General features: G+C 31.8%; 1 protein-coding gene across 3 annotated transcripts in view; it reads left to right on the top strand.

Annotated features, from left to right (window-relative positions):
• LOC130664191 (rho GTPase-activating protein 7) overlaps positions 1-27,277 on the top strand; it is a 68,484-nt gene that overhangs the window by 27,917 nt on the left and 13,290 nt on the right. For all 3 annotated transcript variants that reach the window (XM_057464010.1, XM_057464011.1, XM_057464012.1), the window contains one exon: positions 19,065-19,136. In XM_057464010.1, coding sequence (XP_057319993.1) covers positions 19,065-19,136 — 72 coding nt within the window. The remainder of the gene's footprint in view (positions 1-19,064; positions 19,137-27,277) is intronic.

Raw genomic sequence — 27,277 nt, 5'->3', positions numbered from 1 at the left:
CGGCGAGATGTGATGTGGTTTTTTAAACTTGTGGGCACTCTATCGATAAAAAAAACATAATTACATATAAGCTATTCATATTTTTAATTCAATTTCTGTCAAGGTCTTCACTATTGAGTAAAAATAAGTTTGGGAAAAAAAAACAGACAATAGAAATTAAACTTTTCGTGAACTTGTTGAATGGTCTTAAGTGAAAGGTAGACGAAAATAATGAATGATAAAGATAAAAAAAGTTGTTCGATTATGTAGACATTGTATAAGGTCTTAAAAGTATCACTTAAAAGTACTTAACGTTATTCCAGGTGAAGAAATAATTTAAATAAAATTATTTTAAAATAAAAAACGGTAGCCTCGGGTCTATTATTCTTTCGAACGAGTGAGAGTTATTTTATTATATTCATTATTTCGGTCTTTTGTACTTTAAAACCCAATCTCCTGAGAACTTTGGGTCTATTTTATTTCCATTAGTTTGTTATTAATAACGGAGTGGAAACTTTCGAGTTTTTCCATTTCACTCATTGTAATCTTAAATTTCTCCGGGCTTTTGTGTATCGACGGTTGTTGTTATTGCTTTCACTTTGAACGCCATTAATAAGAGTAAACATTTAATAACACCAGTTCCAGTAGTTAAATTGCTATTTTCTAATCGACACTTTATCACGAAACATTTCATACTCAACTCTGTCACGATTTGAATTAATCGAAAATTTACAATTCGAAATTACGTTCAAAAATCTATATCTCATTTGAATCATCCGCCATTTTTTTTATCACTCTTGTTTAATTAATTACTGAGCTAAACGTTTTTTTTTCTTTGTTGTAATTAAAATTATTAATGATGAAAAAAAATAATGATAAATAGTGGCGATTAATATAGTAATGCAAATAGTACATATTAAATGGAGTATTAAGTCGCGTTAATTATTCAAGTATTTAATCTTGTCTTGAGAAATTTACTCTATGCATTAAATGCACATACGCACTTACTCTTCTGTTATTACTTAGCAAATAATAATATTATTCATGCAATTAATAAATTTTTTAATTAATACTCCATTTAAAATAATTAATTATCACTGATTTAAATTAATACCGAGCGATTTTTAAATGAATTGTCAATTAAAATAAATAGCAGCTGAAAATTTATTAAAAAAAATAAAAAATAAAAATGAAAAATGAAAATTGATGTTTGTAATTTTCTCTCTACATAATTCGCGCTATTTATCACTGCGTTAAAACAACTAGGGCATAAAAATTCAAGAAGCGCGACTTCCTGATAAGACAGTGCCTATTCGTGTAATCTTTTTCTTTAATACTTTTTTATATTCTTCTGGCTTGACACCAACTCACAAGGAAGAGACACAATCACCAACAACAAAAACTAAACTATTGTCGTATAGAAAGTGTCGAACAACAAATAAATCACCGTCAATTCTTTGATTTTTTTTTTCTTATCGTTCTGTTAAAGTATCACTTTTACACAATAGCGATAGTATTTATTTATACAACAGAGTGATTGAATATTGTCGGGTGGTTTTATTCGCAAGTCGATCATACGTCACAATGACAGTTAAACTTTCAAAACTAATTAATTAAACGTCAATTTTAATTTTTAATTTTAGTTATAAACTTTAATTTTTTAAATCAATTAAATTTTATTATTATTATTATTATTAATAATATTATTATTGTTATTATTGAACGTTACTCATCTGCTTGTACGCTCATTAAAACCACACATTAATATGCGGTACGAGCTTATTAGTTACTCATATGGTTACCGAAGTTAAACAAGAGACTTAGTCCTCATTTTTATAAATTTTTTTTTAATCTTCCCACAAAACAAAAAAAAAAGAATTTTTATTATAAACTCCATCTCACTAATTAAATGTTTATTAATAAAACACATCACGTTTCGCCACCAGACTTTAATTATATTTATATGTAAATATTGAAATTTATTTCAGTCAGTATTAATTTGGAATGGTGCCATACAATCTGTGATACGATGATAAAAGATATATAAATTATATGAAACATATAATTATATAATAACCTTAAAGTTAAAAGCAGTGAGAATATATAAATTAAAATAAAATAAAAAAGTAAAATGTCTACGGAAGATATTAAGTCACGCGCATCACCCGCGCCATCAGCAAACATTGAAGACACGTCAGGAATAAGTTCGCGGAGAATGTCTTCGTTTAAGGAGTACAAATTTTTTCGTAGCTTCAGCGCTAAAGTTGAAAATTGGCCGATGCGTAAAGCTGAAGCTTTGTGGCGGCGAATGAGAGAAAGAAAAATTGCAGGTACCATTATAATAATAATAATAATAATAATAATAATAATAATATGATGTTAATTATTCATTTGTAAAATATTTTAGCGGCAGTAATTAATAACAGGGCAAGTAATTGGAAAAAATATTTATTGACTGTACTTTTATAAAAGTCAGTATTGATTTTAATTTGGAGTTTTTAAAAATAGTTACGACAAAAAAAGATGTACCTGAAGATCGGAACGTTTTTCTCGCGACGGAAATGATAATAATTCATGAAATTCGTGTCTAATGACGACTGAAGGGGTAGTTGGGGGTGGCCTGTCATTTTCGGGTAACGTGCGAAACATTTTCGAAATCTAGATCCAGTAGATTTTCTACTTCTCATTTCTTTTTTCTTATTTTCGTTCTGCGAAAAACGTTCCGATCTTCAGGTACATAAAAAAGTGACTTTTTTCATAAAAATAAATATAACTTTGTTAATTTTTAATAATTATAATTGAATCTTGGGGCAAACTATTGGAAAATTAATTACCTTGACACAGAATCGCTGAAAAGTTCAAAATTTTCCATCGGGAATTCAAAAGTTATCAAAAAATAAGTGTGATTGGTTTTTTGGAAATATCTCTGTAAATATTGAGTTTTTCGAAAAATTGTAAGAAACCTTTATTGTAGAGCTTCAAATTCCCTACAAGAAAGGTATCTTGTATTTTTTCAAAAAACTTGATAGTTATCGAGATATTTTGAGTTTAAAATTTCCCGGGGTCTTCTGGACTTGTTGCCCGTTGGGGTTAACATAAAAAATTGCCGCGCATTTGTATTGAGGTATTTATTATAAAGTATATATAATATAAAGGAATGTTAGTACAATCTGACCGCAGACCAAGACGTTGTGTAAGAAACATGTCTCGAGGTTTAATGAAATGAAGAGGCGAGATACTTACATGCCACCGTGTCACCTCCATCTGAGGACTTGCGAGTATCTTTAATTTTTTTTACCGACGTTTCAAATGACGCCGACGCTAATAGACCGATCTAGTGACGTACAATAAGAAGAAAGGCTAATAATATAAGGGTATAACTATATCCTGTGTCCAAGATGTGGTAGAGTGTGCGTGTGTACTGAAGGAGATAAAACAAGTCCTCGCTTAACTTAAATATCCTACTAGTGTTATGTAGCTCGGATTGATCTCTTTTGCGGTCTAGTCTGTCTCCCTGCGGGCTCGATGTTCGTTAAATAAAAAAAATAAAATACACTAAACACAATAAAAAAATTTTCATTGCTGTCCCATCATATTCAATGACATCAGCTGCTAATTCTCACGTGCATACTGATTTATGACGCTACCGCGTTAAAAATAGACATAACACTCTCAAAATATATATTTTTCAAGAGCGCGAATTGACCTTATCGTTTTATTACTTCTCCTGTCGCTGTTATTGTTACTGTTTTATATTTTATTATTAAATTTTATCGAATTTTATACAACAAACGTATATACGAATATGAATGTATACATGTATGACGTATGAATTAATTTTCGAGGACACTGCGGAGTATTTCAATAAATTTAAATTAACGCGAATAGATTTTACGAGAAAGAGACTCGGCTGCAGGTACTGAGTTTTATATAATGATAGGGTGAGTAGGTTGTTTTTGTTGTATAGAAGTTTAATTGTTTCTCAAACAATGATCAAAACAACGCTCCGCTGAGTCCTTCGTCGAGTGATTTAGTTCAGGCCCGCTTGCTTTCAATGCCGGCTTTTTTATTCGCTGATGTACATGCCGACTAAAAAAGCTACACAATTTCCCTTAACAATAACCATTTAATAAATAATAAAGTGCTCTTACATTTAAAATTTTCCCTTTCATTATTTTTTTGAATTTAAATAATTTTCCCTCTCAAATTCAAAAAATAAATCTTTTGCTGACTCGGCTCAGCTTAACGATACAATTAGTTCTGAGGAGATTAAAGTATTACAGATTGAAAGTAAAAGGATTTAAATATTTATATATTTATTAAATACTTAAGTGTATTAACTTTAGTATTACAATTGTTATTTTATCGACGGTGACTAGTAAGTTAACTTTCTATGTAATACTCGTCCTACGACATTTCTTGTGGTCTTCGGCCACAAGTAATCCCATAAGTACACTCATACATTCATGTATATACACATATATATATATATATATATTTGTGTACAAATATTTGCATTAACATCAATAGGCCACACTAGGAGTAACCGCCAGGATTAGCCAGCGTGTAGTTAAATCTAGTCTGAGAGCTGGGTTGCGTCGCCGTGTAGTTTAGCCGGACTCTAAGAAGGTATTAGACGTCTAATGGCCCATTGACGTTAAACTCTCGATAAGGATAATATTAATGAGACCTTGATTGATATCCATCAGCAGTTTGATAGCGTCGTCTATTCACTTTAACGACCCACCGTGTCCCAGTTAATAGATTACCGCTTTCCATATATATTTTTATATAAATAAATTTTCCACCACAGTATCGACGGAATTAAAAAGTTTTATTAGTAATGATAATAATAATAATAATGATGATGGTATTTTTTATTAGAGAGATTTACGGTTCGGGGCACACGTCGATCATCCCACTCGCGAACCTGCCTGGCACACGTGCGATACCATGACGTGGCCATATAGTAGCGATGTTATCCCGTCAGCGGAGGTTCTCTTATAAAAGCTTTATTTCCCTTTTTTTTACCAGTTATTTTATTATATTTTTTGTTAAACTTGGCTGTGTTGCGGACGTGGGCGATATTTACGGGGCGATCAGCTTGCCCGCGGACCCGTCGATTTATTTGTGGAGCCCCTGGAGTGCTCGTAATAGATTAGAAAATATAAACCGGCAGGCGCCCGGCTTCGGATCGCCGAGGATCGGCTGCCAAGCTTTACACGTACGGTTTATCATCAGCTCTCAAAAGGCATATTGTACTTCACCATTTATATATATTTATATATATATTCTGGTGCTAACTCCCATTCATTGTTCTCGATATTTATTTGTCCAATCAACAAATCACCGTTCATTCATTCCACATACATTTCAACTTTCAAGATTTCTGTTTCTTTGAATTTCTGAGCTTTTAAATCGCGAATAAGTTTTCCTATGAAAATATTCAATGGAACAAAAAATTTATTATTTATTATCTAATAATGAAATATAAATTTTATCGCGGAGAAGAGAGAGATCAATTTATTGAATGCTCGTGTATAACATTTATGAATATGTAAATATCAAAGTATCAACATTTAATAAATAATATAGACCGGGATGGTATATGTAGACTGTCACATAAAAGTTTTCAATGCTTTTCATCATTTCCTCTGGTTCTTTCTCCATGGAAACTCACACACACACACACACGCTGACTTAGCATTCAATAGTTGATTCATTTTCATTCTACATCACATTATATTGAATTTTTCAAGGATTTTTTTGCTCCTATTTAATTCCGTACGACAGATGTTCGCTAACTACCCGGCGAAATAGGTCAATCTATCTAATTTTGTTTTATTTTCTTGTCATTAAAATAATTTATGCTTAGACTGGCAAGAAAAAATTTCGTAAAAACATGTTTCAGTTTACGAGCTAACAAAACACTGAGGAGATCTCGTGAGTTTGATCATAAAACGTGAAAGCTGACATTTGTCACGTCTGAGATGTTAAGTATGAGGATAAATGTCAAAATGTTAGCTCATAAAAATTGATGCCTTCGCTCAAAAGCGCATTCCGAGCAAGCTGCGGGCTGCGGGCTGGCTCTAGACTGGCAAACAATTTTGTCTAGAGCTTAAATCATGTTTTTTCAATTGTTTGCCCGCTAAATCTTGCTAAATAGTTATTTATTGGTAATATCATATATATATTCATATATACCCCGGCATATATGTTGGACATAATTTATGAATAGTGTTTATGCAACGGCTGGCGCCTCTTTCTCGCCTATTTTCGTTATTTCATTTATTTTTCCTAAACGTTTGCCTGCCGGTGAAATTTCCAATGAAAAAGATAAAAAAGTTGAATTTTTTTGGCGCGAACAAGAATCACAAAACCCACCCGGTTTTCCCTGCCAGCGCCTCCAGTTATTTACATCCAGAGTAAGGGAATACTCACATATGTGCAGATTTTATTGCGATCGTAACAATCATTTTATGTTTCAACACTAAGATGGCTACGAGACAGTACTTTTGACTTTTATTATTTGATAAATGCCGAGTAGAAGGGATAAATGATGGCATATTTGGTCATTATCATTACTCACCGAGGCGCGGAGTGAAATATTATTTTTATCGCGGGTTCTAACGCTGACGCGGAAATTAAATTTTTAAAAGTGAAGATTTTTTTTTTATTTTTTTTCGGTAAAGGAAACAATGAGGACGGAGATAAATATTTTGTTTTAATAATCAATGACGAAAAATTAAAGGCGTATCACAAAATCTCGTTTACCTTCAACGCATCCGGTGGTTTTCTCTACAATGATTACCATAATCATCAGAATTATATGTTTAAGTTAATTATATATGTTGGTACGCATATTTGTATATTCGCTCTCGTTTATTTTTACTGTTTTTGGTACATTTTTATTTTTTTCATACTGCCTCTAACCATTGTCGATGAGAATAAAAAATTTAATTACGAAATTCAATTCACCGGTTTATTTACATTTTAAATATATTATTTATATAAATATTATTATTATCTCGAGTCTAATAAGCGGATAAACGTGAGAAAAAATTATGATAATCCGCGCAGCCATTACTTATTTATTTGTTTATTTTTTTTTTTCCATAAAAATAAAAATTTAAAAAAACAAAGTGTTTTTGAGCCACTAAATCCCGCGACAGTTTTATGGGTCAAAAAGTTTTCGTAAACTCCAATTTATAATCAAAATATTTTACAAGTTTCGTAATCTCGGAATTTGCACTAAATTACTCTCCCGAAGTAAAAAATAAAAATAATCTTACATAAAAAATTCACGAAAATGGGGCGCCAGCTCATATTTTTATTTTAGTGGAGCAAATCGAGTATCCAAAATTTCCACTAAAAATTTTGTTGAGCAGAAAAAAATTTTGATGCACTTTGCTTGTTTATCAATGAACACATTAGATTATTCATATGTCTACATTAAAATATTAATATTTTAAACAAATGAAATAAATATTTACTGTTGTTAACAATGAAATGAAATGAAGAAAACAATCATAGATTTTTAGATCCTTTTCCATGATTATTTTCCAATATCGACTTTTTTCCGGTATCGCTATTTTGGAAACCACATGAGTAGCAAGTAGCAAATATTAATTTCGACTCCGCCGTCCATCTTACGGCATTAAATAATGCCGTACGATGGACGGTGTGGCTCAATAACACTGTTAAAAATAATTTGAAAATTACAATACAAAAGGAATTGAATTTTCATAACTAGATATTTGAATTGTATTTTCAATAAAAAAAGCTTCAAATTTAATAAACGTAATTTAATAATCAAGCTGGTATTTAAAATTAAGATAAAAAATATGAATTTGAATATTAAAAAAAAAGTGTTTGAATATTAAAAAACTTGTATTTGAAAATTCAAAAAGAAGTATTTGAAAATCCAAAGTGTTAGTTTGAAAATTCAAAACCATGTATTTTAAATTCTATATGAAATTAGTAATGAAATTTCAAGCACAAAAGTATGTGTTTATTGCGTTATATACAATGTTTTGAAAATTTAAACAATTTTTTTAACAGTGAAGTTATAGATCAAATTGAACCGAATATAGTATAGTGCCGGATAGCTCAACTGGTAGAGCACTCGGCGCGATACCGAATTGGTCTGGGTTCGATTCCCAGTTCGGGCTATCTATATATTTCTCAATTTATCTATAAATTCTTATTGAGAAGGTTTGCATGTTAGGTTTCCACTATATTTAAAATATTAATTCTAACATTAGAACACTCATATATCTTTTGATATCAACAAAATTAAAATACCCGCGGTCGTACAGATGACGGATAAAAACCGACGCATCTCTTTTTACATTTCCCGAGGGTCGCTTATAAATACTAAATCGAAAGAAATCCTTACAACAATATCAAATATCATAAATACGTTGTGCGTTTTTAGTCCGAAGGTCCGATCGCGGGCCTTCAGACGCGCATTTAAAACCTCTATTTCCGTTACATCAGAATTTTCTTTGATGTTAAGTAGACTCATCGAATTACTTATTGATGAAAGGAAGCAATCGTTTGAAGCCAGCTAGCCAGCAAGGAGGTTAAATTACATAATGTAAATAATAATTAACACCCAAGGTAAAGACAAGGCAAGGCAAGGCAAGGAAACCCGCTGGACCTTAGAGGTGATAAAATAAGCCCAATGAAATTCAAAATAAAGTGTTCGCCATTAGCATACATTTTAAATAGAGATGTTAAGGATTAATCCTCAGTTGTATCTGTTATCTTCTTCGGCAGACATCTTTCCCACACAGCTGGTTACATATTAAATGCAAATGTGTGTCCGTATGTGTGAGTGCGTCTGTGTGCGTTATGTATGGGTGTAGCTATATATATATAGAAGAAAGGCAAACGCGAATAATGGCCGTACCCAGATTTCTTATCACGTTAATTGAACGTCCGGCAACTCGTTTCACATGCTGTCTTTGTAGTATCCTTTTGCATTAAGCTCGGTCTTGTGCTCAACTCCATTGGCAGGTTTGCTGACGTGACAAATGGACTTGGGGCTCGAAGAAATTAGGCTTTCTCGCCTTTTGCTTTACCACTCGTAAATTTTTCAACGTCTTATTGGAAATTCACAGTAACCTACTCCCGCTTAATCTCTTCACATCCATACTGCAAATATATATGTACATGTATATTTAGTAGTAGTAAATATGTGTTGTTACTTAGTTGTGTACGCATGTATTTAAATCTCACGCCTATCCATCTTGTACAATAGACAGTTATTTATTTATTTTTTTTAGGCCAGACTGTGGATGGGTTGAAAAAACTTACGAGACAATTAAAAGCATTTTGCCTAGAGCTATCAGTTATTTATATGATATATACATATATATTTTATAAAAGTATTATTTTTAAACAGTTAAAATATTTATATTTATCTATTTACACAAGGGAATGCATCGGACTCGAGTCTCTTGATACCTGAGATCGAGAGATACTGAGGCCTCTCATGAGATTCTGCTGAAAAAATATAAATGGCAGTTATTGCCACTCGAGTTACCCATCATTCCATCAGCCCATCAGGAAATGCTGTTTATTTATGTATACATTGCTTACGGGATAAATTTTAATTCACATTTGCATTAGTAATTTTTTAAATATCAATGAGTATTAAAAAATAACGACACGGAAATGAATGGAGCTTAAGAGTCAATAATAATCACAGGCAATAAAAAAATATAATATTTAATGGACAATTACTATCTTTGACGTATAAAGTAAAAATAAATAATTGCGCGTCTTAATATTTATAAAACGTTAATTAAAATTGTTGGATAAAAATATATATACAGATATAGGATTTTTTAATGGAGGCATTGGATGGCACGAAAATAGATATCCAATTGCACTTGATCAGGATTGGAGCTGTTAGCATCGTGGTTTGAGATAAAAAACGATCTATCCTGCGTCAGAACGCAAATGAATTTGTATTATACACATATATATATAAGTGTATGTAGGCAATTTGGTGCGAGTACACAGAAACAGTATAGAGTAGCTGATATGGGTTCGACGAACTGGCACACGCGCAAATCGCACAGCTCGAATGTTATTTTCAACTTTGCCTAGAAGTGTACTTTTACCCCTTTTTCAACTCCCCCTCCCTCTGGCTGTGTATCGGTACAAAATAAATCTCACTCGAATAATAAAAATCAGAGGGTTTTAATTTTTAATGTTTGGATACCGAAATAAAGTTTGTTCCTCAATAAATCTGTAATGAAAATAATTACGACCATTAATTGGAGCTAAAAATAATCGGATTGTATCAAAACAATCACTTACATTTCATACGTTCATTTGATACCGTATTCCCCTGGCAAGTCTATCGGCCTTTTTGGAGATCTCTCTCCTCGTTCTTATTCTCATCCTTTTATTTCATTTTTTTTTTTATTTTTTTAGTCGGCATGACGTTTGAAAAATAAATTTTCGACGAGTATACTTTGGTGCGTGCGTTGTTTACGTGAATAAAACTTACGGTCTATTGCACGAACACCGATGACGAGTAAGTCGTTTTTTCGAGAACTACGTGGTGGGTAAAAAATTTTTTTTGTAAAAAAAAGAGAGCGGGAAGGAAAAAAAATATGAATAAGAACAAGACGAAGAATGAGAAGAAGAAGAAGAGAATGGAGTTGGAGGAATTAAATAGAACTGGACCGCGAGCCGCTTATAGTGTAACGGAAAGACGAAATGAGAGGCCCGATACGAGTGTCAACAACTATTTTGATGATATATTTATTAAGGTATCAAGTGAACGAGATGAGAGAGGCCGTAATAACGCTATCGTTAACCCATTAACCATTAACCCATTGTGCCCCGTTCAATTTGAGCTGATAAAATCAAACGCGTGTTTGTGAACACGAGTAGGTATATATATATATATTTTATATAATATATATAATAAACTAACCCGATATACTTGTTTGGCTGGCTGGTGTTGATTCGACTGCGTCTATCGACGTCAATTGCCGGCACTTGGATGTGCCGCGGTTACCGCGAAGCTTCAAATTTAGAATGTCGTAAGTGAACATGGATTTCTCGGAAGAGAATTTAAGCGAACGTTCGTTACGAAAAAATAATAAAATAAATTAAATGAAAATAATAAAAAAGTATCGGCCGAGCTCTGCACTGGTGGCACGAATAAAATGTTGGTCGAGTTTCTATTCTCGATACCCGTCATCTGAATTCTCGAGCTTTTTTCCGCGAGTTAAAAAAATTAAGTCCAAAAAAATTAAAAACCCAGTTTAAATAAAAATACTCGGTCTATTTTCAGCTACAAAAGCCTATTTTTCTTTTTTATAAACTTTTTTTTATCTATATATTTATATTTATATTGAAAATCGATAGCCGCACAAAGATGATGCAGGAAAATTCATAATGGAAACATCTAGGGCCTCAGAAAATGCACCAACGCACGTAAAATCATACATAGCAAACACTGAGCCTGTCAACGGGATCGGCCAGCTCTTATAAACTCAGCACACAAACTAAAGTACTTTTATATCTACGACATGATATCCAGCGTTCTATTGTTAACAGTAATGCGATTTCAAGTACCCGATATTTTTTGCTTGCTCGTTATTTCCTCATAAAATGAAAAATGTTTATTCAGATAAAAATAATTAAAATGTTTGATAGTTTGTTTGGTTTGTTATTTTATTTTTCATAACACTAGTGTTCCTAGAATGGTAAATTGACTTGGTCGTTTCTAAGAGAAGATTTTAATGAGCTGCTAAACGTTGCCGCGAGCAAACGTTGCGTAGGCTGAGTACAGAGACGGGATGCATTTGCATCCTGGCTACTGACTGCGGCTGTGAGATTGTGGATCCAGTATTATCGTCATACTCAATACTCTATTCCTTCTTACACAATATTATATATGTATATATGTATATATATAAATACGATAGGAGCAAGAATTAAAGGTGTGTAAATTTTAAGTTGAGCCAGCATTTAAATACTCCCGTGTATTTATTCAAATAAAAATATTGTTGTTGGGTTCATATATCTTTATACTAAATGCAGATAAGTGAGCTCGTGTGGGACAGTTGAACACGCAACCTTAACCAGGAAATATCTTCTGGGGACTCGCTGGTGTCTGGGTGGTGGTTCAACAAGTCGAGGACATGCTCAAACTGATACCATTCGGTAGCTAATGCAATCTACTGCAATGCAACCAATAGAGTTGTGGACATTTTATTAGTGGGAAAGTTAAAACTACTGCTCAACAAGTCTGGAGTCTATTTTCTAGTCCATATATTAGTGGCAGTGTTATGTGTCCGCGCTCAAGTAAATATCGGACTCTACTTTGAACGCTGAAGAAGTCGTGAAAAAAATTTTGTTACACTTCTCGGTCTTTTGTGAACGAATTGGTTTTTGTTCTTCGGTCGCCCGAGACATTCAGCTGACGACTTTACAACGGATTATCCGTTACTTGCTATACGGGCTGGATAAACAAATCTTCGCATGACTTAACTGTTACTGTTTCAATTTCTCTTCTTTTTATGATACCTTTAACAGTTACTCTGTTTATGGATTACATATTTGGTATTTTTCATTCATTGCAACAATGTTACGTTTTTTGTCACAAAAACAACTCATTAAATTGTATCATTGTTTGTTTTTGTTTACTTGTGAGTACTGAAAACAATAATCTTCATTGAAACCATCTTCTGTTTATCTTGAAGAAAATGTAAAACAAACTCCTGTTTTGATATTCTTTTTATTCGCCTCGATGACGACAGAAACAAACTGGAAAATGGTTGACCCGTCAGAAGAGTCTTCTGATACCCCATAGACTGCAATATTATCGCGTGCCAAATGCCAAAAGGGCGTATAATTTTTTTTTTTTTGGTGCCAATCGTTTTGTAAACATGTTCTAAGCCTCAAAATCAAAAAAAAATTTCCATAGCCAAAAGGGCGTAAATCTTAAGATACAAAGATCTAAAGATATACGCCCTTTTGGCGATAGTACGTCAAAAATTTTTTTTCTGCAGATCTTTACGTTTCGAGCGATTCTAAAAAGAATGACAAAAAAAAATTTTGTATACGCCCTTTTGGCATGGAACCCTTTCTAACTGCGGTAATACGCCCTTTTGGCATTTGGCACGCGTTATATCAATTGATATTGTTTTTTTTTATATTTTATTTTTCAAATTATTAAAATTACTATAACTCGGAAATTATGGACTTTAGCGACTTGACTGATAGGACTTTTTTTGAAGAGAATAAAATTTCCTATAAAATTCCCATTAACATTTTTAGTGTACTTTCATTGGTTTACGTTCCGCAAGCCAATAAAGGTCAATTTCATAGGAAAAATAACTTCCGCAACGGACACTACACTCAGAAAATTAAATGATTGCAGTTACTATCTATTTATGTTAAAATTTTTTACCATCAACCCGATGGTAGTGACAACTATCTGGATGATTGTATAAATCATATTTATGGTAACTGTTACAATCATGTATGTTAATTAGAGATAGTTACAGTTATCATTTTAAATAGTTGTATTTACGATCTAGATGGTTACAGTTACCATCAGAAATTGTAGTAGTTACCATTAAAGATGATTAAAGTTACCATCTAAGACAAGTAGACTTTAAACATCAAATTATGGATTTAAATAATTGTAAAAAATAAATAATTGTCATTTTTTTGTAAAAATTTTATAAATAAAATTTAAGTATGTTTGTCATCATATTTGTAATCAAAAATTTATAATTTTGCACCAGTACTTGAAAATTATTGAATTTTTGATCAATTTTTTTTATAGCATTTAATAATTTTTTTTTTTTCTTTATCAGTGTTTTTATCAGTGATAAATTATCACTATCCTTGATAGGAAACATTATTATCCTGATGGTAAATATTACCATCCTGATAGTAGCTGTAATCATCTTAATGATTACTGTTATCATCCTGATGGTAACTGTTACTATAAAAAATGGTAACTGCAATTATAACAAATTGTAGCACTAACCATCTTTACACTGAAAAATTTTTTAATCATCCTAGATGATTGCAGCTACAAATTTAGTATGATAACTCCAATCATTTATTTTTCTCCGTGTAGTAAAACAGCTGGAATTACAGCTAAGTAACTATGGGCACTTTTGAAGAACACCAAATGCCCTACAATTTGCGACCAAAACCGCATCGATATCATAAAATGCAGCTGAGTATTAGAAAGTTAAAAAAAAAAAAATTTAATTTACATGTATTTTAAATGGGAAATCTTTGAAATCAAATGGAATGTACTTCAAATTGGAATTAAGAGCTCAAACTTGGCAGGAATTTTTGTTACAGCATAAAAAACAATATTTTGCTTGATGAGCAACGAAAAAATATTTCGCCGGAAACGAAGCACCCTAATATCTATATATAGTCAATTTTGCCAAGTTTGAATTGTTTCGGATCTTGTTTGAATTGTTTCAAATTAGATTTCTGAATCAGGGTATAGAAAATTGATAGAAAATCTAGATCCAGGGCTGGATGTTGGGGAAAAAAATTTTTTCCGTCACCTGACAATATCTATTTCATATTTAGAAGCTGAGATTTTTTTCAAACTGCCCGGGCAGTTATGATATTTTTGGAACGTTTTAGTTTCCAAATTTTTCGGAGTCTGTAAAAGTGATTTTCGACCACACAGTTTGAATTTCATATAACATGATAATGATTATCACTATTTTATCATGAATAGATATTCAAATGATTTGACTTTTGACTGGGGTTGGAAAAGAGGCTTGGGGAAGGCGTGGCACGTCAAAATATTAATAATTGTATACAATATGACTGACATCTTGTCATGAATGATCAAAAGGCCAATAAACTTTTCCAAAATCATTAATAAATAATTTGAATAACAATATTCTGTCCTCTCCCATACGACCGAATAAAATAAATCTTACTTTTTCCATCTTAATTTTTTCGTAATATCGTAACATAAAGAAACATCTCATCAAATCTTATGATCGATAATAACAGACAGCATACATAAATCCTCATGAATAGCTCTTTCTTCGCGATACTTTGTATATACAGACGACTGTGTTTTCTAACAGCCAGCAGAACCAGAAGCTCTGTTATTTTTTGCGATCTAATGTTCATTCGCACGGTAGTGATTAAACGAGGCTCAACGAGTCAAAACAAAATAACAGTTTTTTAAAAAACTTAAAAAAATTAATATTGTGACCAAGGACAAAGTAATCGACGGTACATTAATCGAGGCATGGATAAGTCCCGTGACTAACCCAAGGATTCTTTAACATATAAAAGGATACTTTATCTCGTTATAACCCACCCACGCTTTAAAAGTCACACGTTGTGTATTGTAACTTTGTATTTGTAAGTGCAAGCACATCAGTAAATGACCTTTCAGAAAACTCTCAACTTTTGTCTCTTCTCCTTCTTATTCTGCCTACGACATTATTTTATTTTATTTTTCTCTCTTCATTCTCTCATATAAAACTAGTTTACATACATCTTGTGTCCAAGTAATTTCTCTTATTCACCACAAGCGAGCTTACTCTTCCCTACAATTCAAAACCACTCAAAACTTTATCAAATCTGACACAAATTTATTTTCCTGTCAAAACAAATGCTGTCATAAGACAGCAACCGATTCAAATTATCTCCAGTTTTTTTATCCGCCATTTTTTTTTTAACTTTTTTCCGGCCCCTGAGGACTAGTGAAAACTTCAGGCATCTTCTATTTATATATTTACATATTTAAAATATAAATTCACTTAGACCTTTTTTTTTTCGACAAATTTTTTTATCACTCGCATCTTCTTAATAATTTTGTGAGTTAATTTTTCTGTTTATTTAATTTCATACTTTATCCCGATTAAAATTACGGCAGGGTAACACAAAATGGATGTATGTTTATATATTTACATATTTTTTATAAAGCAAATCCTCGTATTTAGACATGACACGGTAATAAAATAAACATTAAAGAGGTTAATAAATATAAAAATGTTTAAAAATAAATATATAGTCTTTTGTACGCTTAATTCGGTCTCTGTTTTCGGGCGCTTCGATAATATCGTTACGTAGACATTTTATTTTTGATTACTACCAAGGACGTGTGAATTTAAAGTTCCATATTCAACGGCGAGTAGGTCAGGGATTTTAAATAATTAATGGCTAAAAATCCTTAATAATGATCGATGAGGATATTTGTTGACTGGAATTGTCATGGAATTTATTATTTTATTATATATTGTATTATATTATATAACTCAACTTTTCGACAGTCACGGACTCATAAATCATGCCTCGAATACATCAGAGCAAAAAACGGATAAAATAAAATTTAAAAGCCTCAACAAAATAATTCATGTATAAAAAATGTTAAACCTTTATTTCGCTGTTGGGTAAATGCTTGCCTATGAAAAACTTAAAAATCAATGTTTTTTTATTTTTTTTTCTCGTGAAATTGTTCTTCGGGATGGCAGATTTATGAAAAAATATGCTACGAAATCATAACATATATGATTCATATATTTCAGAGAGATATACTGCTAAACAAATTTGAAAAATTCAATTTTTTTATTATTTTAGCTATAATTTGCTTGAAAATAAATATATTTTGATATGTTTTTTTTTTAAAATCCTTCTTCTGACCTCCAGAATTGTGAAAAAAATTATTATAATATCAAGAAACTCATATTTCATATTTTTCATGCAGTTTTGCGGCTGACTATATTGAAAAAGTTCGATTTTTCTCCTAATTTCGGCCATCACTCGACTTAAAATGAATATATTTCGATATTTTCTTTTTAGAATCACTCTCCCCTGTTTCTAGTTTTTTAAAAAAAATATGACACTATCAAAGAACGTACGTTTCATATAGTAATACAGATACAATCGATAAAAAAAACTCTAAATTCCACTGGAATTTATGAACAATTGATAAAATTTGTTTTAATTTTCGGATTGCTGGGAAAAAAAAAAAATAGGGACGACGTAAAACGAAAAAAAAATTGATTGACGGTTGAATAAATCGATTTGGAGTTCCTCGAACCCAATACGAATGTTTTTTATCAGTGACGTAGATTTAAATCTTGGGTTCTTGTGTCACAGAAGTATCTCAAGTCAACGAGAGTCGAGTCCAGTCGTCGAATGCAAGTGAAGCTCGAAGCTCGTAGCCCTTAGCCCGTATATTTCAGTCTGTTTAACGACAAAAGAATATAGCGTGACACTGGTTTATGTCGTATGATAAAAAACAAAAGTTTGTTTTAGTTTTTTTACTTGTCCCTTGGGTTGTTCTTTTTTTTTTCTTTTTTCTCTCTGTATTATATCGCTGGACTCGTATGGTAGTAGGCACAGTCTTGTATGTCCAGATATCTTGGCCGCTGGTACACATGCAGTAGATGTCACATAACTGCGACGAGTTACAACTCAAGTGCTAGCTCTTGGGCGATACCGGTACCGAGTGAATGAGTGAATGGGCTGGAGACAAAGAAAAAATAAATAATAAAATGTAGACGGGGTTGGGAGATAAAAGAATGTCGAGGACCGGTTACGTGTAATGTCGACGGTATCGTCCGCGTCTTTGTCGTACTCACCAGCGGTATCATCGGTCCAGCTCCAGTTTTATTTATTCTTTATTCTTTGTCGAGCTGAGTAGACCCAGCGCACCGAGTTCTCGGCAGGTTACAAAGAACATGATACACTTTTTGTCTCTCATATGTGGTAAACCCTCATCATATATGTACATATATATTCCGACATCAAACAAGATTTATTTTTATTTGTAAGTCGCTTTTCTTTCGCTTCCGTTTTGGTCACCATAAATATATTTCATTTACTATCCGAGGCTGCCATTGATTTATTTACTCAAAATTTATACAATTTTTTTCCACGTAAAAATATTTCGAGTCAAAAAAATAATAAAATGTTTTCTCGGTCAACAAGTGGCCGACAAAAGGCCCGGTAGTGAAGTCAAGGCCGAAATTTGGCCTAAAAAGCGCTGAAAATTTGAAATTTTTTTAAGTTCTATAATTTTATTAAAAAAAAAAAAAAATTACTGTGGCCGACAACAGGTCGGGTGAATTTATCGACCAATTTTCGGCCTTTTCCAAAATAATTATACAACTTTGGTGTAATTTCGGCCAAATTTGGGCTTTTTTGGATAAAATTGTATGATTTCAATGCGTTAAATATTTTTTTTGACTTCCCGCCAAAAATTTGATTTTTCGAACTCAAGTTCCAGGAAAAATTTAAGTATTTCAAGAAAACCGATCTTATTAATTTCCAAGTTACGGAAATAAAATTAAAAATAAATTTTCTACGGTAATTTTAAACCAATAAATCATTTGAGCGTTGTGACGTAAATTAATAAAAAATAAATAAGTAAGTTATAAATTGAATTTTTATATAATTGAAAGATATAAAACTTAAAGTTAACGATGTTACCTCCTCGCTGGTCACTTGAGTACTGAAGTTCGTAACCTCTTTATACCCCTGGCTTAATAGTTTTACGTGATTGGTTTATTGTTCGCCGATAGTTTTACAAGAAATAATTGAATATATAATGAAATATTAATAAGGGTCGCGAACTCTCAGTACTTTAGTCTCGAAATAGATTCACAATAATTTAAACCTCGTCGTTAAATAACAAAAAAAAAATTTTTATAAACTACCGATTTTATTTTAAAACTACAAAGAAACCAAATTTCGATTTCCAGCCTTGTAAATTTATGACAATATATTTTTAGTTATTGTCATGTTTAAAAAAAATAAAATAATTGATCGTTAAACGAATTTGTTTATTGACATTAGCAACTAGTGTTTAACCAAAGAAATCTTGTAATGAAAGTCTTGAGTTATACGAGGTCTAAAAATGTCAAGGCCGTTTATTTCCAACGGATAATCAATAAAACACCTGATGCATAAAACTACACGATTTAAAGATTAATTAATTAATTTAACTAATAGTACATAGAAAAGTAATAAAAATATCAGCAATAAAAATCTCTTTTTCTGTTTACTATTTTTTTTAACAAATAAAATTTTTATTATTCCAGAAATCGAAGCCCAGGAAGCGTGCAAATGGTTACGAGCCGCCGGTTTTCCGCAATATGCACAGATGTATGAAGGTCAGTTATCTTTATTACCTATATTAATTCAAATTTATTATTTTCTAGCTCCGTTTTAATAACAAATCGTTTTATTGTTCCAACAAAGTGTCTGTAAATATTTTTTTTTGTTTTATTAATTAGATTATACAATCGAGATGTTTATTAAATTATGTAATCTTGAGTAATATATGGTAATTAGATGTAACAATAATCACTTTCACTATTTATTACCAATTGGTAATTACAATAATTCATACTGCGTGATTTATTTAAATGATTACTATTTTTTTTACTAAACATATTTATCATTTTGAAATAGTGAAAGAAGTATTTTATATTTATTTAGAATTATAAAAATTCAGTAGCTCTAAAAGTATTAAATTACCTTATCAAGCTGTGTGATTAATGTCAATAGTATATATTATTCAATTTGATCTAAAATTATATATATTTTGAAATTGAAAAATTGAATATTAATATTTAAGTAGAGTTTTAAAAAATTTGTAGGCAAAAAAAACAACATCTGAAATTACTCGATCGATATTCTGATTATTTATCACTCTCAGGTAAAAATATTTGGCCGAAAATACTAGATTTGGCAGAATTTACACCGAAATCATACGATTTTGTTAAAAAAAGCCGAAATTTGGCTGAAATTGCGTCAAAGCTGTAGAATTTTATTGAAAAAGGCCGAAAACACGACGGAATTTCAGTGTTCTTAACAAACAGGTCCAAAATTGGCCAATAGATTAACGGCCTATGTTCGTTTTTCGTTTTTGGCCATAGTGTTTTTTTTTTTAAAAAAACTGTAGAACTTGAAAAAATTTCGACATTATATAGAACAGAAAATGTTCAAATTTTCAGCCATTTTAGGCCAGATTTCGGCCTAGATAATTTTCAGCCTTGCGTTGACTACCTGGGCCTTTCGTCAGCCACTTTTCGGTCGAAAAATAATTTTATTATCATTTTTCGCTTGAAATTTTTTAAGCTGGGTTTAATTATTCAGTTTGTCAAAAAAATCAACATTTAAATAGTGAAAAATAGTTTTATTATCAGGTAAAAAAAATATCCGGTTTTAAAAAGCCTAAAATAAAAAAATGTCACGCACGTGTACGTGAAAGAGATTTTCCACGAACGAGATAATTCCTAGAGCAAACTCGTACAAAGATACCTTGAGTAACTTTTCAGTCCTGTCTATTTCTCGATATTGTGTGTGTATCTAAACTCTCTATACCAGTCTAGTTTTCCTCTTACTCGCAAAATCCGTCTTGCCTCTTGCGCTCCACTATATTTGTATTTCCTACTGTCCATTAAATACAGACTTTAAAATAATGTCATATGTCTACTGACTCTGCTCAGTTGATCTCTTAACTAGAAATGTTTTTCGCAGCTGTTGATATTTTAAATTTTCTAGACATCACTTTGCACACTTTTCCCTATAGCCTTTGCCTCTGCTTCTGCTTCTTCTTCTTTCACTTCCACTTCTTCTGCTTCTCTATTCTGATGTAACAGATGTATTTTAATTAGTTATTCCAAGTAATTCATATATGATGGATCGTTAGATTAAAACTACTACACCAGACTATAAATATATTTACATATATATATATATGAGGATTGCTTTCGTAGAAAGAGCTTTAATACAATAACAGCTCGGTGCTTATGACATTGAGACAAATCGACAATTAGATAAACGATTTAATCCAGTCTCATGCCAATTAAAATTGACATGTGAAACAATCTGATTTAAATCAATTCGAAGGCTATCATTTATTATATATATACATACCCTACATTCAATTACTCCTTCATTGTAATTAATATTTCCACATAAAAATTAATTTAATTTAAAAAGTAAAACTTTTTACTCCTTTCGAACTCTTTTAATTGAGCGAATCATGAAAAAGTTTTAATTAATTGTTTTAATTACATAAAGCTCGGAGATAAATAACAAACATTTCCGTTTTTAAATTATTAATGTTGTTTTTGTTATCGCAATCTGACGGGTTGTTTTGTCCAAGAAATATATACAATAAAACTAGGTGAAGGTTTCTAGTTCTGTGATATTTCTACAAAGCAGAATTATATATAAGCGTTATTTTATTTTCTCATCTCATCCCATCCCATCTCGTCTCTTCTTTTCTTTTCTCTATTTCCGCTAACAAATTTCATTCATGTTTTTTCATACGCTGCAAATTTTTAAAAACAACAGACTATAATTGCTCGTAAAAGTCTAACGACACGGAAATTCGTACGAAACATAAAAGTTTAAATTTTCCGATACTGGAACTGCGATTTCGTCGATATAAATAATAATTATAAAAATCGGGGCCACGAAAAGAGATCTGGTGATTCGTCGAATCGAGTGTATTTGTAGGAAGAGATATAAAGCGAAAGATCAGATGCAGAACAAGAATAAGAAGCAGCAGACGTTCGTCCGACAATAAATCTTGGTCTTTGAGTGGAGACCAACTGTCTACAGTTTTTGTTTCTATTCTCGTATGTGCGTTTTATATATGCATTTATAACATCTATTGAGCGCCCAACTAGATCATTCTCGAGTAGAGTTTAAATCTGATAGTTGGCGCTGTATATTTTATAAAAATCAATATATATCTATTAGGGTGATTCAAAAAACAAACAAATTTTTTTTTTCTCCCAAACAGATTCAAAAGTTTCGTTTAGATGAAAAAAGACGCCTGTAAAAATTAGAGCTCTTAATATTAATATTAACATTGTCCGCATTGCACTTTTCTATTTCCCATAAGAATAACATGGAAAAAATTTTTTTTACGTCTTCTGATTTTTATAAGTAGCTAAACGATGCGTCATAGGAATAATTGGCAGGCATATTTTTGTAGGGAATTGAATGCTCTACAAAAAACGATTCTTATCATTTTTTGAGGAATCTATTTTTTCAAAAGTTATTTGAGGTTGAAGTCGAATTCATATTAAATTTTGAGATTTTCTTACTTTTCCGGCGAAACTATCAGACCTATTACAAAATATCATTGAACCTTTTTTGTAGACAATTTTATTCCCTAGAAGTTATTTTAAATAAAGTTTTTTCGAATTCCGCATTGTTTTCTAGATATTTTTATTGTAATGTCAAGCTCTTAAAATCGATGAGAAGACTATTTTTTTATGAGCATGACATTACAATGAACATAACTAGAAAACAATGCAGAATTCGAAAAAACTTTATTCGGTATAACTTCTAGGAAATAAAATTGTCTATAAAAAAGGTCCCATGATATTTTGTAATAGGTCTGATAGTTTCGCCGGAAAAGTAAGAAAAACTCAAAATTTAATATGGATTCGACTTCAACCTCAAATAACTTTTGAACAAATAGATTCCTCAAAAAATGATAAGAATCTTTTTTTGTAGAGCATTCAATTCCCTACAAAAATATGCCGGCCAATTATTCCTATGACGCATCGTTAGCTACTTATAAAAATCAGAAGACATAAAAAAAATTTTTCCCGTGGTATTCTTATGGGAAATAGAAAAGTGCAATGCGGACAATGTTAATATTAATATTAAGAGCTCTAATTTTTACAGGCGTCTTTTTTATCTAAGCGAAACTTTTGAACCTGTTTGGAAGAAAAAAAAAAATTTGTCTGTTTTTTGAATCACCCTAATATATATTTTCAAAAAAAAATTATTTTTTGCCCCCAGAAAATTTTTGCTTTCAATTGTTACTACAAAAAATTTTCCTGGGGTTTAAAAGTTTTTCGCGCCAAGAATTAATTTTCTCTGTGTATAAATATTCATTTTATTCGCGACAGGTAATTTTGAAAATACCCGACCTCGTACCAAGTTTCGCGTGATCTCTTCTTCCCTGGTACCCTGGCTTCGTTAAATACGTCACACGTATGATGAACCGCTGACGCAAAAGCTCTACTGGGATCTCGCGAGTAAGATGAAGAGCGGCATTGAAAAAGTTTCGATAACGGGCTTAAAAAGCCACTGACATAGGTAATCAGGTCAATGACGATACAATTCTCGCATTGTCGCTATTTTTATTCTAAGCTCACTTGCCTTGTTACAATTTTAACTACCTTTTACTTCCAATCACGTCAACAATATTTTTTTCACTTTTTATTGCTATTATTACTTTATTTTATTAATATAAATACTTGCACCTACGGTCAATATTGCGGCTTAAACTTAAGCCCCGGCATTTTTTCCACCGGTTGCCTTTCAAAGTGTCACCGAATCATAACGAAAATAATTTAATGGCTTTGAAATAAAAGTACTGGATGAATTAATAAAAATAACCCAAGATCTCGTTAAATGTCAACAGAGTAACACTTCTCTGGATTTAAATAATATTTTTTAATAAAATGAGGAAAAGAAAAAAATTAGCATAGAGTAAAATGAGAATAAGCGTGAGCATGTCAAAACTTATATTAAAACTAGAAGCGTCTATGAATAAAAAGTATCTCTATAAGTATGAAAATCAGCAAAGAAGGTTAATATAATTCTGGAAAGTAGTTTTCAGTATTCAGTGCTTATTTTAAAAGAGAAAATAATCCGAGTCTAGAGTAGTCTTGTTCACTTGTAGATTTAATTCGAAAAAAATATGATATAAGAAGAATATTCACGGAAGTAATATCGATGTATATAAAGAACGTTTTATTTTTTATTTTTTTTTCTCACTGAAATTACATTTGAGTTGAGTTGAGTTGAGTGAAAAAATATATAAGAATATAAATATAGATGGACATAAGTTGTCGGGTGGGTTTTTTAAGCTATGCGTTGGTCTCTCGGTCTACGTCTTCAACAGATAAAACGAAAACAACGTAATAATAACTGGTAGGCTATTCTTATCTAATATACTCTAATAATAGATACAGTTTCTTCAAATAACGCCAGTAAATTATTACAACTGGGCAACTTACCAAATTGTCAATGACCATCACTTTCTAATCACACTAAATTACACGTGTATTATTTTAAAATGCGACAGTAGTAGTGATTGTAGTGGTAGTGGTAGTGGTAGTGGTGGGGGTGGGGGTGGGGGTGGTGATAAGAGAAAATGAGAAGCGTTAAAAATAATGATGGACAGTTTAAATATTAATTCGTAAACTTAAATATAGAGTAACGAAGTAGCACACGAGTGTGTTGTTCGCGTATGATTATTTATAAAATAACCCAAAAAAGATATTGTTTAGTGGATGTGATGTTGATGGAGAGCCAAGAAAGAGGGAGCAGAACAATCAGCATCATCATTTCGTAATACAAAACACTCCTATAGTTGAACTCAATTCGATTGTACTCTTTTTTTTACAACTTTTTTTAAACTACTCTCTTTATTACACAACCGAGAGCTTTATTCCACGAAATGTTGCATTTAAATTTCGAGATGTCAAATAAAAGAGCTGTGAAAAATTTATAATTTTACGAGAGGGATTTATATTGAAAAAAAATATACTCTTATAAATAAATTGGCTTTAAAAATATAAAAGTGCCTACGTGACTTGATAATGATAATAAATTCGAAAATAAAATAGCCGGGTCTCGAGTGGGGAAAAATTAAAAGAGTTGAATTAAATTTTGAAATAAAAAAAATAAAATGATTGTTCCTGGTTGGATTCTCTGGGTCCTCAGGGCATTTCGCAGTGCAAGTAAAGTAAAGACGTAGAAGAATGAGGAGTAGAAGCCAAAGCTAAAGACCAAGAAGGAGGAGGAAGAGGAGGAAGAGGTAATACAGAAAACGCAGGGCATGCACCCATTAGCTGTCTCGCTTTTTCACTTACGTACTTAACATAAGTACACATGTGTTATCTCTTACTCACAACTACAACTCCTCGACTATTGCCTCCCTCCAGTTTTATTTAACCGCGACAACTTCCCCACTTACTCCAACCTAACCCCCACTTTTTAGCCTCACGTTCTCTTGTATATGGGCGCTCACGCTTCAAGACCGCTAGTTTAACGTCGACCCACGCCGACCACTACTTATTACAACTTAAAACACGCGATAATTAACTCATTTTTATTATTAAATCGACGTTTTGTTTAACTCGCGTCAATTAACGCGGCTGCGTTCACTTAAAAACAAATCATCCAAACTTTGATAGTAACTTTGTTTGTTGATAATTAAATCGCTCAGACAGTTTGAGTAGATACAAAAACAATGTGCCTCAGTGTTTGAATAAATTAAACGTGTCGTCATCAGCACACGCAACGTAATTTGTGGGTGAAAAAATAAGTAAAGTAAATGAATGTGAAGATTGCTGTGTCAAGGACCTCGCGTTACCGTACATAGGTGTGACAAGTCAACATACCATCTTCGCATCACATCTCGTCCAACGGAAAGTAGTCGCATCTACATGCACACATACATGTAAATAAATATATGCATGGATGTACTTGTACTGGATGCTTCGAAGATAATTGAGAGAGCGTTTCCGTTGGTAAACTTCCGGACTCGACGGTGCATAACACAATAATAATAAATAATAGTCTATCCAGCCATCAGTCCAACGATCTGTTCACACACACTGGGCCGGACATGTGTTGCACCTGGAATCGACAGAAGCTTTTAAATGTCCATTGATACCAGGGTATTTTAAACCGATTCAATATGAAAGGCTAGTATTTGTTGTTGTTTATTTTCGCTTACATAATTTAGACGATCGGAGGCGACGAAATATTGTCATACCTCTATACATATGTATATATATATATTAACATTTGAATTTAAATTTAAATTTATTTAATGCCTGAATAATATGCTGTAATAAGTATAAATAGACGTGTTAGGATCTACGAATGGAAATTAAATATATAGATGTATAAGATATAGACGAGCGGGATTTTTAGCGAGACCACTGATTTAATCCGACAATCATAACTCGATGTTGTTTTATAGCGATCACAAGAGCTTGCCATTTTAGTCGACCGATCTGTGTGTATCACATCCTGGATCGAGAGAACTCGTTAAGTCACTGCAGACATACAGGCTTGACATATGCACATATATGTGTGTGCATGTGTGCGGAGTATGTGTGCGAGCAATGTACAAAGAAACGGTTAAACTATGACTTAAGAATGTATGTAACTATGTGAGTATAAATTTATAACTTGCCCCTCAGCTGGGTACGATTCGGCCACACACATATTCACATAAATACTTAATATTTATATGTTTGTAAATAAACAAATCAAGGCAATTAGATTGAACGGTATATAACGAGCTCAGTAATATCGGGAATGAAGTCATCTGGTTGTCAAACGATACCAATGCATACCTTATATACAAACAACCGACCAACCGACGTAGGTGTAATTACATTCGAAGAAAGTCACGATCGTATTTTGTGTGCGTGACCAATTTGTCCACTTTGCTGTTCATCTACCAGCAATTTACACATGCACACATGCACACCTGCACACACTTGCGGTGCGTGTATTTAAAACTGGGCAGTATCTGTGTGTGTGTGTGTGTGTGTGTGTGTGTGTGTGTGTGTGTGTGTGCGTGTGTTGTTTGGGCGATGATGGCTGCGCGTAACAGTTTGTTACGTGCTAGTTATGTCATCATTTTTTTTGTTACTAAATTTATTTAAATAAAATAAATAATCTCACGGTCTCAGGCGATTTAATTGACATTAAAAAATTTATTTATGTCTGTAAAATAATCGCCGCTGCATTTATTTTTTTTTTTACTGAATAAAAGACATGACTTATTAGTGTGCCCGTAATGGAACACAAGACAGTGTCCGTCTCTCATTGTCAGTAAAAGTTAAATTTTTTAAAATACCCGCCGATTATGAAAGACTTGGAAGTATAATGAATTTTTTCAAAACCATCGATTCAAATTATGAAACTTTTTTTTTTATTTTTAAATTTGCTATTAATAATTAAAAAATTTCCTAGTTCAGAAATTCAACTTTCGATACATAAAATTTTTTTTTTTTTTTATAATGAATACGTCAATTGATAAAATAAAATTTTTAACTAAAATTGGACAGTAAAATATTTTCTCGATATTGATAACACATGATTATTACAAACAATAGATTAAATTGAATTTATTCATGAGTAGTTTACAAAGGAATCAAACTAACAATTAATTGAAACTCGCAGTAGTGTCAAGTCTCATGTGATTGTTTTTAAATTCAAAATCGTAAGTTAAATTAATGTTTTAAAT

Source organism: Microplitis mediator, chromosome 2, assembly GCF_029852145.1.
Source record: "Microplitis mediator isolate UGA2020A chromosome 2, iyMicMedi2.1, whole genome shotgun sequence".
NCBI lineage: Eukaryota > Metazoa > Arthropoda > Insecta > Hymenoptera > Braconidae > Microplitis > Microplitis mediator.
The sequence above is the reverse complement of the archived record's forward strand: the minus strand, read 5'-3'. Positions and strand labels throughout refer to the sequence as shown.